Below are 19592 nucleotides of genomic sequence, written 5' to 3'. Positions count from 1 at the left end.
GACATTTTGGAACAAACAAAGCTTTTTTACCCTGCTGTTTCAAAGGCCGTAAATATTGCTATGTCACTGCCAGCCACAACTTGTACAGTGGAAAGGTCATTCAGCACATTGAGGCGTGTGAAAACTTGGTTACGTGCAACGATGTGCAATGACAGGCTCGACGGCCTGTGTATGATGAGTGTCCATCGTAGCAAGATACAAAAGGATAAGGAAGCATTTGTTGCAAATGTAATAACAGCATTTGCTAAGGAATCACCAAGGAGATTGCAGTTTCTTTTTCAAGACTAAGGTAAGAATAGTGATTTTAATATCTTCATTAAAATAGAAATAACTTCTACTTTCAATGTTATATAATAATTGCTATTATTGCACTGTCTGTTTGCAATAAATGGAATCTTTATTGTCTACTAAAGATAACATTCAATAAATGGAGAAACAGAAATTAGCGTACAAGGGGGGGGAAATTGGGCCATAACCCCCCCCTTTCAATTGTTAAACATTTTCTGAGCACGTAATTGGCTGGATTGGCATGGATTTGGCTTGGATTTAAAAATATCGAATCTCCCAGCTCTTGCCCCCCCTGCGTAAAATCCTGCGGACGCCCATGCACGTTTCTTATCTGAAATATTGAAAATACAGGGCTGGGCATGGTCTCATTTTAAAGCTTATGAAGCGAGCTTTGATTTGATATACAACATGCTTGGTTTTTTGCGAAAAACAAATTTTGAAAGTGTTTTCAAAATTTTATTTTACAATTTCCAAAAAAGGAAATTTAAAAAAATTTACACATATTAGTACACATCTACTGAAGGTTCAGTCAAAATTTCAAGGTGGTATCTCTTTGGTATCATATGAAAAGTTAATTCCTTTCAAGACCATGCGATGATTTAAGTTAACATATTTTACACACCTAACCACATTATAAATACACAAGCATACATACCAAGAAACTGTTTAGTGATACAGAAAGTCTTTCTTTGATAAAATGCATGATGCTTGTGTCATCTCCTCTTGCTTCAGCTGGTATGCTCTACTGGTGGCTGTTACAGGGTCCACTTTGCAAAGGACTGCGTGTCTTGGGATTTTAAGAACATCTGGTCTCTTTGGATTATTAAATGGCTGTGCTGGACCACAAGGATGCAAGAAAGACACCTGCACTTCATGTTCTACATCATCTTTCAAAAGTACACATCCCACACACCAATTGGCATCATACGCACATGCTACAAAACCAGTGATGTGTTCAAAGGGTACATTTTCAACATCTGCATTAACTTTAACACAATGTACAAAAGTTTCTTCAGATGCAGAAAACACTTTAGTCTCCACTTTTTCTGTGCTTACTGGTATGAATGCATGAAACCTCTCGAGTCCCGGTTACAGCTACAGCTTCACCAAACCGTGTCTGTAAAAGTATCTCTTCTTCCAAATATTCGTCATTTGTCACATAAAAGAAAGTTATTGATGTGCTGGACCACAATATGGCATGGTGCTAAGCACAGGGGAGCGCTTTACCTTTTTTTTTATTGATGGAATGTTCTCTTTTCCCCACTCAAATAGCTTCATCTTTATCACCTTCTGAATTAAAAAGGGATTGGGTATAAGTATTTCTTATTTTCTTTATCTTTTCTCTGCAATACCATTTCGAAATCTTTAGTTTCTTCTTACTCACTGGAGACTCACCAAGAGAGATCAAAGAGGCATTCAAGTAGCTGAACCCTATATCAACATCCATATATTCTGATTCTTGGTTACTGCAACTAGGACCAGCATTATGAGGGGGTGCTGATAAGTCCTTAGCTTTGCCCCTTCCCATTTTTCTATTTTAAGAATTCTTTTTTGTTTGAAAGCTACATGTTTCTATATGTTTGTTACCAAAAATCAAATCAGTGGTACTAATGGTACTTGCCATCCGTATGAAGGTTTTTTTTTAAAAATGAAGACACTAATAAAGCAAGCTTCAAACAATTCACAGCACAGAAGTTAACTGAGATGTACAATCACTGACAGCTACACCACAACTGATCCAGTTGGACAAATAAGCGTAAGATAAGCAGGAATAAACAAGTCACTGCAGGAAAGGGATGACTCACACTTGAGCTTGAACTAACTCTCACTCATGATACCAAAGAGATACCACCTTTAAATTTTGACTGAAATTTCAGTAGATGTGTACTAATATGTGTAAAATTTTTGTAAATTTCTTTTTTGGAAACTGTAAAATAAATTTTGGAAAAACTTTCAAAAATTTGTTTTTCGCAAAAAACCAAGCATGTTGTATATCAACATAATCATCTCTTCATAAACTTTAAAATGAGACCATGCCCAACCCTGTAGTTGAAACAGGTATCATGCAAATTGTATTTAAAGTTTCAGTAGTGAGCGGTTTTTGGGCAATTTTGTAAATTTTCAAATTTTAATAACTCAAAAACCGACAACATGAAAAATAATAAAAATAATGTTTTCTATATTTCAGATAAAAGAACATTTATACCAAAATTTATCCAAATCCATGACATCAAAGGTTTATGCGCTGGTTGATTTGACATGGAATTAATTACCCTATGGCTAATCAAATGGAAATTTATACTTATCCTAACACAAACAAAATCTTGAACCTGTCATGTTCCCGCTGATGTGTTTTTCTGCACCATCGAAAGTTTGAAATTCCCAAGAGAACAAGTAAAATATATAATACTCCCATAAGTGTAATGTTAAGTTTTCTTCCTCTCCTATAACCATCCAGCACACAGACCTCTCACATCCCAGCTCACTGCGAGAGAAAGGTTGGTGGGGGGGAGAAGTTTCAGGTCCATGCATCTGGCTGGACGTGGAAATTGTTCCTCATGCCCCTTCAACTTTGTTAAAGCTAATGTTTATTAAGTTTTCTTAACTTCATGCTACTTAAGAAATGAAAAAAACAAAGTGAAACAACTTACCTTGTATGCAATTGCAGCATTATTTACAAGAACATCAATGCCTCCATGCTTCTCCTTCATAAAGTCTCGGAATCGATCGATGCTGGCTTGGTCATCAACATCCAATTGATGAAATTCTGCCTTCAGATCCAACTGCACATGTGGACACACACAAGGAAACAGATAATGTACTAAGAACCAGTGTTTTAAAAGGATATTATTTTTCTTACATAATAAATAACTGTGACAGTGCAGCCAGGGTATCTACTCACCAAGGTTATTAATAAACATATAAAATATAGAATCCCAAATAACCAAGTTGTAGAATATTCACGCCACATGTATAGGTAAAATAAGAAGGGAAACTGAACAGTAATTTACAATTAGGTAGGGGGAGGGAAGCTAGTAAGTATAGCCATTACTAATAGCCATGTATTAACTAATGATAACATAATATGTGATGTGAAATATGTAATTATACATAGTAAAATTTAGTAATATATTACTCCAGGTAACCATCCACGAAACCTCTTCAAAAAAGAAGACCACTTATTGTAGTAGATTTCTACATGATAAAAGTTCAAATCATAACTCCTTTCCTAGAGCATTTAATGCAAATTACTACTCTAAGTACCAGTAATGCTTAATATATAAAACTGAAGTATAGTTTGTCCAAATCAAATTTAAAACTTAACTTCTTTGCTTATAGAAAGTTTCTTATTGTTATTCAACTAAAAATTAAAATCAAGTATAAATATTTTGCAGAATTCAAACCTAGTACAAGCCAATGTACACCCTTGTGCAAATTAATTGAAACAAAGCATGTTTTCTACATTACTCGTAATCGTGTACTCAAAACAAACACGGAAAGTTAGTTAGATCATTTGTTTTGTTGGCTGATGCAATCATTACGTCAGGTTACTGTATTGCATCAGATTTGAGAATCCTGTCTGATCGCTGTAGTGATCATTGACTGATGCAATCATGACGTAAGCAACTGCAGTATTGCATCAGATTTTAGAAACATCACCAGATGTGATTCGACCGTAGGTCGAGATGGATGTGACACCTAGGAAACGCACGAAGATCGTAACTTTGCACGAACATACAGCTAAAACGTATAGAGAGATCACGTCAGTGGTTGGTGTGAGTTTGGCAACTGTCAGTCGTGTCATCAAATTGCACGAGGAAACCGGATCGGTTTCTCCTAAACGTAAAGGAAAGTGTGGACGTAAGAAGAAAACAACTCCTAGAGATGATGCTTACTTGCTTCGACAAAGCAAAAAGGATCCCTGCAAAATGAGTGAAGCACTGAAAATGGATTTGCAGGAGAAAGGAATCAAAATTAGTTCCTCTACAGTTCGCAGGTGCCTTATTCCGGTCGGACGAAAAACCAGTAGACCTGTCAAGAAACAGCTTTTAATGACAACAATGAAACGAAATCGGTATAAATGGGCAAAAAAGTATAAGGAATGGACGAAAGACCAGTGGCAAAAAGTCCTATTCACCAACTAAAGCCATTTCTTTATACAGGGTCAGCGAAGTCAGCATGTTCGAAGGTCACGAGGAGAGAATCTTCGTGATTGCCACATCGATCAGTCTGTCAAGCACCCACAAGATAAGATGTTTTGGGGATGTTTCAGTTACTATGGTGCCGGAAGCCTGCATCCAATAGAAGGAACGTGCGCTCGCAACAAAATATTGAGGTTCTACGAAAGTGTGCTATTCCAGAGCTGAAAACGAGGTATCCTGACGGTACTGGGATATTGCAGCAGGACCTAGCCCCCTGTTACACATCGAAAGTGGTGAAGAAATTCATGACAGAGCAACAAATACAGGTACTTGATTGGCCAGGGAATTCTACGGACGTAAATCCCATTGAGAATTTGTGGGCTATATGCAAAAGTCGCCTCCCTACTGTGGACTGTACGACTGTACGACTCATTTAGGAGCTCATTCAAGTGTGGTACAGGGATCCAAAAATCAACAGTGACTGTTCGAAACTAGTAGACTCCATGCCAAACCGTGTTCAAATGCTGCTTAAAAATAGAGCGCTCCTAGTGGCATGCAGGGAATCGACAGGAACCAGAAGCCAGCCCAGCAGTGAAGCAACAGCTTCCAAGTGACTGGTCTGCCACCGAAATTTATAGAACCTTCATAAGCAAGTCTCGTGGAAAAAGTTACAAACTTGTTTACATATTTATTATACAACTGCGTATTTTATTTCACAAACATTAAAAACTCAGAGAGTTTGAATAGACAGTTGTAATGTAAGAGTTTCACATTTCTGGTTAGAACAGTGACCTTTACAAAAGAGTTTCATGCATACTATTAACTTTTGATAAATAGTTGTGAAATAAAGTGTAAAATTTTACTGCTAGTGTTGATGTGCAATCAAAGCAATTTGAAGTTGAACACAAACTATACCTCTTTCAGCTTGGCAACTGCAGCCTGACCTCTTTCCACATCCCTTGCAGTCAGGTAAACGATACCATCGTACTTCTCGCAAAGACCTTTAACTATTCCATACCCAATTCCTTTGTTGCCTCCAGTTACCTAAAAGAACAAAAGAAACAACAAAAAAATATTGAAGAATTATTTTTTATGCATTTTTTTAATTGAAGAATTATTTTTTATGCATCAAATAAAACTTTAATGAATATAAATAATTCATGAACTCATTATCAACAAGACATTAAAACATATCAAAGAACTACTACATAAAATATATGATGCTGATGACTGTCTGTAAACCCTCGAGAAAATAGAAAATTTTGCACTGTTTACGAAAATTGTGTTTAATACGAATGCATTTTTTTTTTGTTCTTGCTTGTGAAGATGTGTTATATCTAGACCTCGGATTTTAGGTTTTTAACCTGTTTTTTTCCTTTCGAGGTAAATAAGAAATAACAAGTTATGTCAGAGTTTCATTAAAAAAGGCAGCAACACTAAGTTTTATAGTGCCTAAAATAACCTATTTTGCTTGTTACAACCTATTTTAGGTTCATGTGCCTAAATTAAACCTTTTTTTTAGGTTTTTATACATTTCTTTAGGATTTACAGGAGTTATATTTCACAGAGGTATTTACTCGGTTTGGTGACAAAAATATCAATGACTGGCATGTTTGAAACATATTTTCTGTCGATTTCTCTCCCTCCAAATCGGTGATGTTTTTAAAAACTTTAAACAAAACAAAATGTCTGAGTCCACTGTTACCTGTTCACAGTGGTGGCGATTAGAGGGGCAGTTCCCTCTTACTGTTGGCCTCCGTACTATGGACTTTTAATGCTAAGCCTTGTCTACTAAGAGAAAGTAAGCTGTCCTTGCCACCCAATCGCCTCTACTGCCTCCACAGTTCAAAGTCCAAACTTCTGATCCATGTGGTCTTGCTCACTTTTGTGTCAGTTCGATGTTCTGTGGCATTCACGCCTTCCGAAGTAACGTTTCAGCATTCAAATTTGTACCCTTGACTATGTATCTGTTGAAAGATAATTTTCAGCATATAAAATGATCCTCACAGACAAAAGACGAAGTTTGACTGTGGATAACATGAAAGAAGATTCAGGGTGATGATAAAATTCAAGGCAGGCAAACTTTCCAAAAATTCAAGGGCATAAGCAACGGCTATTCCAACCTTACGTATTATCGACTCTCATCACTCTCACTCTCTCTCTCTCTCTCTCTCTCTCTCTCTCACACACACACACACACACACACACACACACACACACACACACACACACACACACACACACACACACACACACACACAAATATACGGGTATTAACAATACAAAGGATCTGTGTGATTCCAATGTACCCAAAAATTTACCTAATCAACTTCAAGATGTCTTATCTTGCAATAATCTTCAGTCTTGTTAGATGTTCTGCAAACTACACTAGCAAAGTAAACGGATTGAGAAAATTCGGTTTCATTTTTTGTTGTTTTGTACCTAATAAATTTGTTTATGATTCTTGACAAATTTTGATTTCAATGATTGTAATAATCAGTATTTTTCAAGAATTTTGTACCATTTTAAGTTTCTTGGAACCTACTTCAGGATTTTTCGAGCATAATTTAAGATTTTTATAACCTATTTTATGATTTTTAGTACCTAATTTAGTATTTTTAGAGCCTGTTTTAGGAACCTAAAAATCCGAGGTCTAGTTATATCGTAGTAATGAATGGTTTTATGTGGTACTATTTATCATGTCATGGTGTTGTTGCTGATAGTAATTTTACATTTTTCTTAAGTTAGGAATGTTAGATAATGCTGTTTGAATTTCTATGAGTTTTTTGGCTTTGTGTGTGTCAATACAATGATATTTTGTTGATGAAAACCTGTGAAAGTGCTCCATGACATGACTAATTGGACAAACATGGGCCATGTGGATACCAATGCATTAAGAATTTCCCTGCACTACATAGCAGGAAGTGAACATTTTTCAAGTATGAAGTTTTATTTGCTTAGGATGTTGAATTTGTTTTCAAGTACACTTTATGCATAGATAGGCTAATCGGGTATGGACCTGGGATATGAACCACTGTGCAATGTGACTCCACCAGAAAATGAACTCAGGACCCTCATTTGCTTAGGAGTGTTAGGTTTCATAGTGTTAGGATGAGGAGCCACAACCACGATTTTTTGTCTGGGGAGGGGGGGGGGCAAGTACCATGATAAACGTACCATCAATAATAACAACAACAAAAACAATAATAATAACAATAATATTATTATTAGTAGTTGCAGTAGTAGTATTATCAAAGACGTTATTATTGTAAATTACGTAAAAAAGGTGTAGAGGTAGGTGCTGTAGCATTTGTGTTGGAACAAACGATTTGAAATATTTTTTCAAAACGTTTAATTTCACATTAATAATGGAACACAAACACAGAAAACTGTATTTTTGAAAGACAGGAAATGAATGATAAATGCATTCCGATTCGAATATAATTATTTTTTACCAACAGCAAAAATTATATAAATTGTCTCTCAAATGTGCACACTCCTTTTTCCCCAAACAATTGTTCATGCAAGACAAAATCAATAAAGTCAAGTCTTTCTTCTCACTCTTGGAATTTACAATACATTACAGAATAAAATCATACATTGCGAACACAGCGAGCAAGAAAATTTTTAGATCCAATTTTTTGCAAACTTGAAACAATATTGACTTAATAGGGTGCAAATAATTTCACGGGATGCCATGGCATTCTCTCTCTAGATAATCGTTTCTCAACCTATGGGGCATTTGGTGGGTCATGAAGTTGGGCTTGAAAATGTATTTACAGTCTTAAAAACCTATTGTAAGGCTTAGGTGCCGAATGATCTACATTTTAGATTGTTCAGCACCCAGGCCCAACCTCCTCCGGCTGCTAGCTACGACTCTGAACTTGATTACACTGAGAAAAGGAGGCAGTGCGACCGAAGCGAGCAAGAAGATTCTATGAAATGTATTTCTATTTGCATAAAATTTGAAAATGTGGGGTGCAATTGCCCCTCTGTGTCCCTTGCAGGTGTCCTTGGCATTCAATATTTGCCCTCCCTAGAATCCATTTCCGTCCAAGGTTGGGGGGGGGGGGCAATGCCCTCCCTCTGTGGTTGCACCACTGTTAGAATGTCCACATGTTTTTAGGATTTGTGTGTGTGCAGGCAACAATATTTAATTCCAGGAAATCTGTCAATTAAATAAAAAGTTGAAATTTTTGAGGGTGCATACTTGGCCACCAGTGGCGCATTCTGAAAATCTGACCTGGTTTACCGCAACAATTCTCATTTATTGTATATATTTAATATAATAAATTAGATATAATAGAAATAAAACACCAATGCAGGCATGCAAGTAAAACAAAAACAGAAATCGGATCAACTTCAAATTTTCCGGCAATTTCTAAACACCTGAAAAAAGTTGGTTCACTGCCAGTAACCCTAGGCAACATGGGAGAATACACCACTGTTGGTCACTGTCACCACCTATATACTTATGATGAACAACATACAACACATCTAATTTTAAAATCACTACATCTTTTATAAAAGATATCTTTATTTATTTATTTATTTACTCAGAGTTTCAGATACAGTCTCATTTTACACTGAAACAACATAAAGTAGAAACAAAGATAACAAAACATAAAAACAATAACAAGATGGATAGATTTACACGTTCTTGGTCAGTGATGTACAAAAATTACTTTCTGGAACAAAAATATCTACATCCAGGGGAAGTTTGTTGTAGATTTCTGGCAGCCTGTAAAACAAGGAGCGTTGTAGAAGGGATAGCCTAGTGGTTGGGTTGTGGAAGAGTTGCAGGTTGCACGTTTGCTTTTGGGGTACCCTAAGTGTAAATTCACTGATTAGGAGATCAGTTCTGATTTTGCCATTTATTACCTTGTATAAAAATTTCATGTCAGCTAGATCACGACAAAAGGATAAAGAGTGAATATTCAGAGCAGCCATGGTGTCTGATTTGGATACATGTCGGAAAGAAGGTATTTTATTTATTGAGAAAATTCCAGATACAGCACAGGTGGCAATTTTACACTGAAATTGTCAACAATGAAAATGCAATAATAATAATAAGCAAAAAGATATTAAAAAATAATATTAAAAGTAACAAAATAACACAAAGAGAATAGCAAATTGACAAAAAAAATAAGCAAAAGATGGCACTATTTGATATTATTTACAAACATTTCTTCTAATAGAAGACCGAAAGGCAAACTCGGAGGAAAATATATCGATTCTTGATGGGAGGTCATTGTATTGTGTGGCAAGTCTGTAAAAGAGGGATCTTTTTTGAATTTGTAGTCTAGGTTTCTTTGTATAAAATAATCTTGTTGCGAGTTGTGCGCATAGGTACTCGAAAGTGGAATTCCTCAAAGAGTGTGTTGCGGCAGATTTTGCCATTCACAATTTTGTATAAATAACTGAAATCATTCTGCAAATGTCGCTGATAAGCAGTTTGTAGGTTTAGAATAGACAAGAGATGTGGAGATGAAAAATTGCATAATGAGGGAACCCTGTATCGAACTATAGCTAGGAAGAAGTGAAAAACTGAATCGATTCTAGAAAGTTGAGTGGAACACGCCATGGACCAGACAGGAGAGCAGTATTCTATTATTGGGGAAATGAATGATTTGAAGTATAAGGTAAGGGCTGAGATGTCAGTAATTTCAGTGAAACGATACAGTAAACCTAAGAGACGCATGGCCTTTTTTGTTGTGCCTGTTATATGTTCTTTAAATGTGAGTTTTTGGTCGAAAACAATGCCTAGGTTTTTGTGAGAGGATACTGCTTGGATGTTATAGCCAGGCACGGAATAAGATGACTTTAACAGGTTCTTCTTGAAAAAGATGGTGAGAGTAGTACACTTTTCAGGATGTAATGTAAGGTCCCATGTTAGACACCAGGAAGTAAATGTTGTTATGTCATTCTGAAGAAGATGAGTATCGTTGGAAGTGGAGATTTCTCTGAAAATTTTACAGTTATTTGCAAAAAGAAGGTAATTGCTAGAGGGAGCTGTGAGATGGTCGGCAAGGTCGTCGACGAATAATATGAATAAGAGAGGTCCTAGAACACTGCCCTGTGGAACTCTAGAGAGGACAGGAAGAAAGTTAGATACGGTTCCTAGAAGAACAACATGTTCTTGGCGATTGCTAAGGTAATCTGTGAAAAGGGTTAGAAATTTGCCATGATTGTTAAATCTATTGCATAATGTGTGAATCAGAAGACGGTGACTAACGGTATGAAAGGCTTTGGCCAGATCAAAGTATATTACATCTAATTGTGAATTATTTGAAATACATTTCATAGCATGTGAGAGAAAAACCGACAGGTTTGTAAGACAGGAGCTACCAGGAAGAAAACCATGTTGGTTTGAGCTAAAGTAAAGAGAAACAAATTTATACAGTCTGTCTATGGCAAACAATGGCAATAAAATAATAATATATTTTTAATTTAGTAATTTGTTTTTACTTTTAATAACATTATAAATATGTATATCGTATAATTGGTATGTATGTTTCTGGGGAGGAGGTTTGTAGATTAAGATCTTTCTCCCCCCCCCCCAACCAGTCTTAAATCATTTTGCACCCTGCCTAGAGCCTTTAGAACAGAAGTCAGTTCTGCGCCACCGAGGTGGAAGCTTTGGAATAATCAACTCCATGGTGAAAATGCCACCTGATGTTCAATACCTGCCGAGTGGATTATATCTTTGGATAACACCTGCTCAGCGCAAAGAGTCCAATTGTCTTTATCGTGCCGACCTTAGTGGACGAATGATTAGCTCAGCACGCTACGATGCCAGGATTCCCAGGTTCGAGTCCAGGCTTGGGTATGGGTGTTCTATGTGAGTTCTATGTTTGGTCTACGGGTTCATATCCACTATTCAAAGCACCTCTTCATACATACTAAACGGAAATCCTCATCCGGCACTTGAGGGATCATTTGATTTTGTGCATTTTCACCTGATTATGATCTTTCAGGTAGATCGTTTCCGGTTGGCTAATCGTTTGCTTTTACAGTCCTAAGAGGTACAGTGAGGACCTGAGGTGAAGCTAAGACATAATACTGTCATTTGGGTATAATCGCACCACTAGTCAGCATGGAGGTTCCAAGGATTTTTTCCAGGGAGGGGCAAGCAAGGTAATTATTTTCCAGGTGGGAACAAAGGAGGCACATTTTTCCCCATAATAGTGATGCCCCCTCGAAAAACACTATTTCAGTCTGAAATTACCATGTTTCTTCAACTAATTTATAATAATGAAGATGAATTACTGTAACTGACATGAAATTATGTGTGAAATATAAAAGTTTCAGGTGGATATTCATTTTCCAGGAGAGCGTGGCCCCCTTGCCCCTTCCCTTCCAGACGTACATGCTAGTCAGTCTCCACCTATTAGAACCATAGCATTTTTTTTATCCTGTAAAATCCAGTTGATTTGTCTGTAGCCCCCACACAACAACAAAAAAAAAAAAAATTATCAGCAGGTAAACACCTTACCATTATTTTCACTCAGTCCTTTCTGCTTCTAAATAATATTTTATTTTTCATTTCTCAAAACCCACATTGAGAACAACAGAATTTACTCGCTATTATTCTTGAGAGGAACCTTATGTAGCCAATAGTTTCATAAAGCATTAACGAATATTACGCAAATATTCAAGGAAACATGAAAAAATAAGCAGATATCCAGATGTAAATAAAATAATAAAAACGTTATTGTTATTTCTATTTTGCTTACGTCGCTTTTCTAACTTTTGTGATATTTGCGATGATGATGATGAAGCGATGGAACAAATACAAATGCATATTTGCTTGGAATTCGAACCTACGACAATTTGCGTCATACCTCCACCACGGAGGTCAATTATTATCATCATCATTATTATTATGTCATGTGATCAACCAGCATAAATATGTAACACAAGCTTGGACAAACATAAAATACCCGGGTTCAGTACAGTTACACGAAATATTTCATTTTCCAGCAGAAGAAACTTCCTGGCTCTGGCAATTGACCATTCATTCCAAAGAAGGATTCTGATTCTTGACCATTTGGCGGTGATAACACAGCTCTCTGAGGAAGGGTCGAGGAACAGTCCATTTCCCTCCGGCTATTTCAAGGCTACGGCAAACACAGATTTTGCGGACATATGAATTTGCGGCCGGCATTGTTGGCGTGACAATTATACTTTCTTATATTATCTGCATTAGGAAAGTGATAAAATACAGTTTTACTTAGCTATACTACTTTTGTTATCTCGCCAAATTTTAAAGTTAATTGCTCTCCTCTTTCTTCTCACTAATAGAAACAATCAAATTTTCTTGCTTGGCGGTCACGTAATTTCTTGTTTTATGTTGACAACACAACACTCGCGAGATTTGACAAACTTTTAGCTAGCAGAAGCTGTCCAACTCAAATATCCTTCTGCACGCTGGAAGTTCCAAGCAGTGTCGTAGGTGGCAGCACAATTTGCCGTGATAAAAATACGTTGCAGGTCTGGAATGTTAATATAATTGCACAATAATATGCAACCTTGCAAGTAAGAAAAGTATAGCAATAGCAGCATAAATGTTTCCTCTTGTGATCTGCGTTGTCGTTTTTTTTAATATTCTTCTTGTGAAATAAGAAAATTAAGAGGAAAGATGTGAGAGCTGTATTTTGTGATTTATTATTATTTTGTGCTTAATGTAATTATACAATCTATAATTGAGGAACGAGTATACACACGGACGAGTACGAAGAACAACTCCCTAAAGCAGAATATCGAAATTCAATTTCAGAGCTTTACAATCACGGTAGCAATTTACCATGTAAATGAATGGGACGAATTTTCAAGATGGCGGCCGTAGTCTATCCCCTTAAGTGGTAGCTATAATATGATAATTAAAAGTGATTTCTCATCTATGATAATACCTAGGTCCTTTTGAGTGGAAACTTTTTGGATTGGATTGTTCTCAATAGTGTAAGCAGACACCACTTTGTTCTTTTTTTAGGGAAAAAGTAAGGAAATAGCATTTCTGAGGGTTTAATTCTAAAGAGCATTTTGCACGTCATGATGCGATGAGATCTCCTTCAAGAGTTTACAATCATCTGCAAACAAAAGTATATTGATCGGGAGGGAGGACAAATTTTCAGGTAGGTCATCCATGTACAGAAGGAATAGGAGTGGGCCTAAGACACTCCCCTGAGGAACTCCAGACAAAATGGGAAGAATGTTAGAAGAGGTACCTGAGAGAACAACACGTTATTCACGCTCATGGAGGTAGTCCTGCAGTAGAGATAAATTTTCCATGGATGTTAAATCTGGATGATAATTTATGTAGAAGAAATTTATGATTAATTTTGTCAAAGGCTTTCGAAATATCCAAATATATAGTGTCAAGTTGGGAGTTATTATTAATAGCTCTGGCTCGCATGCAAAGTAAGACGGAAAGATTTGTTAGGCAAGAGCTGCCTGGAAGAAGACCATGTTGGGCTGTATTGATATACGGTGACGTAAACTGAAGTAACCTGTTTTTGATGATTTTTTCACAATTGATAGTGGCGATAGAAGTGAGATTGGTCTATAGGATTTTACATATTTTTTATCTTCAGTTTTGTGAATAGGCACAATGTTGGCCATTTGAAGTTTTTCGGAAACACACCCACAGAGAAACATTTGTTGAGTAAGGCAGACAGGGGAAGGGCCAAGGAGTCGGCAGTTTTACGCAGGAATATTGTGAGGATTTCATCTGGACCTAGGGACCAGTGGAGGGGCAATGAAGCGAAAAGGTATTTTACTTCCTCGGGGGACGTTTTGATTGAAGATAGTGTGTGAGGGCAGACAGAATTTAAGTGGGGGGAGAGGGTCGGAAACTGAGAGAGGGGAGAAGTTCTCATGAAAAAAAGCATTGAAAAGTTAGACTCTTTCTTCTCCACTAACAATATCAGTATTATGAACAATTTCCTTAGGTATACGTGGGCTTTGTTTTCATGTGAAGAATCTCTTTGGGTTTGTAGTGCATTCGGTTATTATGTTATTTATATGTTCATTATATTTTTTTTAGTAGGAATTTTGAGTGACGTCTGATGTCACAGTAGGTACCGTGAGTGTGAACATTAGGGTGCTGCTTCCATAGGTATCAAGCCTGTTCTTTATTTTTTAACACAAAGAGAACTTCTCTGTCGAAGCAGATGGGGTATTTGGTAGATCTCGGTCTTGCAGTGGGCACAAAGTCTTTTATCGTGGCATGCAGAATTTCAACAAAGTTCTCAACGGCTTCGTTCACTTCCTCTTCCATCAACAAAAACCAAGGGTAGGTGTTGAGCGCACGCTGGATGACATTCCATGGAGCTTATCACCATAGGTGGTGAGGGGGTTGGTTCCACTTGGTGGATTCCTTGTCTTTCTTCATGGTAGGCAGATGCGTTGTGATTTCAAGTGAGTCATGATCGGAGGATAGAAGATTTTTTTCCAAGAGTTACCTGCATATCAGGCAGGGTTGCCAGTCATAGTCAAGGTTGCTGTCACCACGTGTTTTATGCATGTTGAACTGGTTCAACCCAATTCCTTGAATGAATGTATCAATCAACCACTGACCATTTTGACAGTTTATAGTTTCTGTATCACCAAATAGCATAATATCACCACTTGTCATTGCTGCTAATACAGAATACCTGCAGGCTTCGAGGATGGAAATGGGAGAGTTCTTATGTGGGTGATAATATGATCCAAAGAGCAGTTTTTTTGTTTTTTTGAATATTGAGTTCTATAAAAATAATTTCACAGTCCTTGATTAGGTCTCTTCGTATTTTGCAATTCCATTTAACATTAACGCAGATCATCACTCCTCCACCACGATGACTTGCATGGTCATTTCTAAATAAATTGAAATGATTTATAAATGGAAATTCACTATCCATCACCGTGTCATTTAGCCAAGTCTCGGTGAAAACTAAACAGTCATACTGTAATAGCTCGCTTAAGTGAATGTCACAATCAGAAAATTCGTTTTTATACTTTGCACATTCTGGTAATACACGGAAAAAACAGTAACGCTTCCTTGGAAGGGTCCCGGATTAACATGGATATCACCGCACAAGAGCACGAGGCACAAGAGGTGAAAGTAACCAACAGTGGATGGCTTACCTCGCAGTCGTTGGTCCTCAGGCATCCATAGTCCCATCATGGCTGTAGTCAGGCCAGAAGAAGTTCCAACGGCCGGAAATAGAGAGTTCCTATTTCCTATTTTCCACGTCACAATGAGCCACCATTGATACAAGTTACTTCAGACATCTGATTCACACGTACGTGGTATTGAAAAACACAAATGAAGCACAACACCAAGCAAATAACACCACAATTTGCAGAGCAAAGAAACACGCTCCCAGTACTATCTGCCATCTTGGCCTACTATATCTGTAAATGATTAATTGATCTGCTTTATTTTACTTCGCTTTTTGTGCCACCTTTTTGTGCCAACCAGATATCTGTAAAATGACACTCAGAACACAGATGGAAGGGTCACGAGACAATATACAACAACCTCACAAAGAATTATACTGGCTATGAATATGCAGTTCTTGGGTGCACTACATGTGTTCCTTCAATGGTCAACCCTGGGATAAAAACCAAATAAACAAGAACTGAAAATGTTAAAGCCCTACCTTAGTTGAGTAACAAAGGACAATGACATGGGTGGAGGGAGGGAGGGACGGAGAAAGAGAGAGATGAGCCCGAGGATACAAAAACCTACATGGAAATGTGGAGGGGGAGGGGATAGTAAGTTAAACCTTGCATCTTTGTCAAGTATGATGTGCAGAAAGTAAGAGATGAATGTACATACCACAGCTGTCTTCACTGGCATTGTATTACAGTTGGATCCACAAAAATGAAGAAGTTTTATAGCTCCCTCTGCTTCTAATCAGCCCACTCAGTCTTGCCTGAAAAGCAATTAAAATGTTAATTGAAATTTATTATACATGAATAGGTTCTAAAGACAAGTGCCCTGTGGGTCATTCCATGTCAAATCAACCAATTTTTAAAAAAATGGTTGCATGACCATTTTAGAAAAATTTCATTTTTAGTACATACGTTTGTACATGTTTCTAGATATCAAAACCAATGTTCAAAAAAATTTATTGTCTTTAGTTCTCCTGGGGCAGCCATTTTTCCAACATGGCGCATGGCTGTTTTTGCTCATGTAGCAGTATACAGAAACCTTAATATCTCAAAAACCATTAAAGCTAGAGACCTGCAACAAAATTCATTTTGTAGCTAATGAAGTAGGGTGGATGTTCCTATACTTGGTAACAGACTTGGAAAACCATATTCCAGTAGTCAGCCAGCCTTTGTGTGAAAGGCGGTGGCATCTGGTGAAGAAGGAATGAACCATCCAGTGGAGCTGTTTGTGTTACTGATGCAAGCACGTTTCTTTTCTAACGAAAAAAATAACAACAGCAACTGTGATAACAAATAGGTAACAAGGTTATTTAGTGAAGAATTACCAAATATTTTGTTTGTAGTTGTGTTAGAAGGAATAAGGATTTGTTTCAAAGACATTTTAAGTTGTATTTTAATGTCTGTACGTCGACAGGGAGGAATGCCGAGTACAGGGTTGTGAATTCTGGCTTCCTGCCAGTGGTCAGCCACCTTGGTTGGCTCGTTGGGACTATCTTACCATGTTCTGGACGTAGAACAGTAATCCCTGTAACATGGTTCTGTTTAAAATGCCATGAGACAAATCCTTCCAGTGGGCAGCCCCCATATCACGAAAGTGGCTGACTACTGGTGCCAGCTTATCCTGTAGTCAGCCCCCTCTGCTGAAGAAGGAAAATCACAGGCATTTAAAAATTCTAGCTATTATAAAGTGCCTCTTTCACCTGTCGCAATAAGTGCATTGATAAGCAGGTTGTTTATTTGGTATGAGCACATATTAAAATAAGAAAAATACATTGAAATTGTAAGCTGGAAGTTGTAGTCATATTATAATTAGCCTACAGGTAACTGAATGAGGGGAGTAGGTCAACAATAATTTGCTTTTCATGCTTTTCCATTGATTCACATGTTATAAAGCAGAGCAGGCCCGTAGCCAGGGTGTAGGGGAGTAGGGAAGGCCTTACCGACTGAGCCACCAAGGCTGTAGACTACACAAACTGTGTGCAGAATGCTTTGGAGCAGATGTCTTTGACCACAAACTTACAAGAAGGTAATACATATTCAAGTGAAACCAACAAGAGATGAATGTGAAGTTGCAATTTTTGTAATTAAACACTTCCAAGCTAGACTTGAGAGAAGAGGCATTGATGTGGCAGCAGTTGTTGAAGAAATCAGCAATGCAACAGTAACTTCAGGAGAAAATGAAACTACGTGCGTTTCAACAGACTCTGTTGGGCTGTGTTCAGTCAGAAATGCATGAGGTTCTCCCTGTTCCACCAGATGATGCAGACAGCCTTTCTGCTGATAATCAGATTGATTCTGACTTGGGAAATCTTGCGCCTGGAATGTATCAAGGAACTAACTACCAGTGGACTTCTGGAGCCTACTTTTGATCTGACACACAGTGAATCAGGAATAGGTAGTTACTCTTCCAACAGTTTCTCCACCAAAAACCAGTTCCCTTTCCCCAGTAGCTAATTCTTCAGGTGGAGCAGTATAGTGCCTACCACCAACTGTTTCTTCCTCACCAGAAACGACAGGACATTCTCAAGCAACAGTTTCCCCACGAGAAACAAGACTTCCCCCATCAGCAGCAACCACTGGGATGCATGAATCTCTCTCTCCACCTCCAACAACAGTGTGCCCATTAGACACAACTCCATCATCAACAGTCCCTTCACCAGGATGATTTGACAGCCATCTGTTTTGGCCTGGTCTTATAAGAAGAAAGGAACCAAATGACAGAAAAAAAGAAAAAAATTCCACATGCAATATTGTCAGAGGCATGGAGAAAACATGTGGCAGAAAAGTTAGAAATAAAGAAGAAAACTGAAGAAGAAAAGACCATGCGGAATGACAAGACAAAACTGGAAAGTTCAAAGACAAAATCTCAAAAGAGACACCGACCTGGCCCATCTAACAGTAGCACTGGAGAAAGGAAAGTCAGTCATGAAAAATGTGCACTGTGTGATGAAGATTTAATAAGTGATCGAAGATGATGATCTTAAAAAGATTGGTTGTAATTACTGCATTCGCTGGTTTCACCTGAAATGTACAGAGCTGTGTAACTTGCCTTATAGAGATGTATCTCAGCAAGGGTTTGCCTGCCCAGAGTGTGCTTAGTTGGGCCAAATAATGAATGGTTCTCACAAAAGTATTTTTTCTTTCATAAAACCTATACTAGGGCCTATCCTTAATGTTAAAAAAACAACAGTCTGTGTGAAGTCAGGTGTTCTTAATGTCACCCACAATTATACCTATTTAATGTTACTAGGCATACATAATGTTACTTACATGATAAGTTAACCTTCATTTTTAAATATATACTCTCTTAAAAAGTTTTATGCATGTAAAAACAGCTTTGTGAAACAATATCTGACCTGGGGCAACCTATATTATCCTTGTGCAGTTGCAGGCTGACTACTAGTGTTGACCATGGCTGACTTCTGAATTTCAGTGGCTGAATACTGGGATTTTTGCTCTCTTTACAATGTGAGTTTAATTGCTATATTTTGTAGTTTATTTGTGCTATAATAAATACTGCAGACATAAAACTGCAATTCTCCATTTTATTTACATCCTGATTACTAGAAAATGTACTGGGATTTTTATTCACGCGAAATCACTGAAATAAAAATTTCTCTTAAAGGGCTGACTACTGGCAAAATCACCCAATACTTCCTATGATATTCAGGTATGTTTTGCTTGAAATTGCATCGTAAGTATGAAAATTATGGTGGAAAATAGGGTAACAATAGTTAAAATATTGCATTTTTAAGACCGATTTTTTTTAATGAAGGGGTGTAGTCTAAGGCTTGATTTTTTTTTTGATGTGTAGACCTACCTGCAGGGAGTCTGTAAATAAAATATCAGAGCTTAGAAATGCACCCCCTTTTCACAGCATGGGCTCAAACATGGCCCTTCATTGAATTTTGACAATTTTTGGGGTTAAATATCTCAGATGGATCCCTTTTAAAAATTCTGAAATTTGGCACATAGGAAGCCTTTCATGAACCTAACTCACAG

General features: G+C 37.4%; 1 protein-coding gene across 2 annotated transcripts in view; it reads right to left on the bottom strand.

Annotated features, from left to right (window-relative positions):
• Nucleotides 1-19592, bottom strand: part of LOC145986564 (carbonyl reductase [NADPH] 1-like) — a 48041-nt gene that overhangs the window by 18675 nt on the left and 9774 nt on the right. For both annotated transcript variants that reach the window (XM_083120720.1, XM_083120721.1), the window contains exons 2-4: nucleotides 16255-16351; nucleotides 5346-5474; nucleotides 2940-3071 (exon numbers count right to left, since the gene is read on the bottom strand). In XM_083120720.1, coding sequence (XP_082976846.1) covers nucleotides 2940-3071; nucleotides 5346-5474; nucleotides 16255-16275 — 282 coding nt within the window. In that variant the 5' untranslated portion in view covers nucleotides 16276-16351. The remainder of the gene's footprint in view (nucleotides 1-2939; nucleotides 3072-5345; nucleotides 5475-16254; nucleotides 16352-19592) is intronic.

Source organism: Lepisma saccharinum, chromosome 4, assembly GCF_977018435.1.
Source record: "Lepisma saccharinum chromosome 4, izLepSacc3.1, whole genome shotgun sequence".
In the NCBI taxonomy this organism is placed as follows: domain Eukaryota; kingdom Metazoa; phylum Arthropoda; class Insecta; order Zygentoma; family Lepismatidae; genus Lepisma; species Lepisma saccharinum.
Note: the sequence above shows the minus strand (reverse complement) of the source record. Positions and strands in the feature narration are given on the sequence as shown.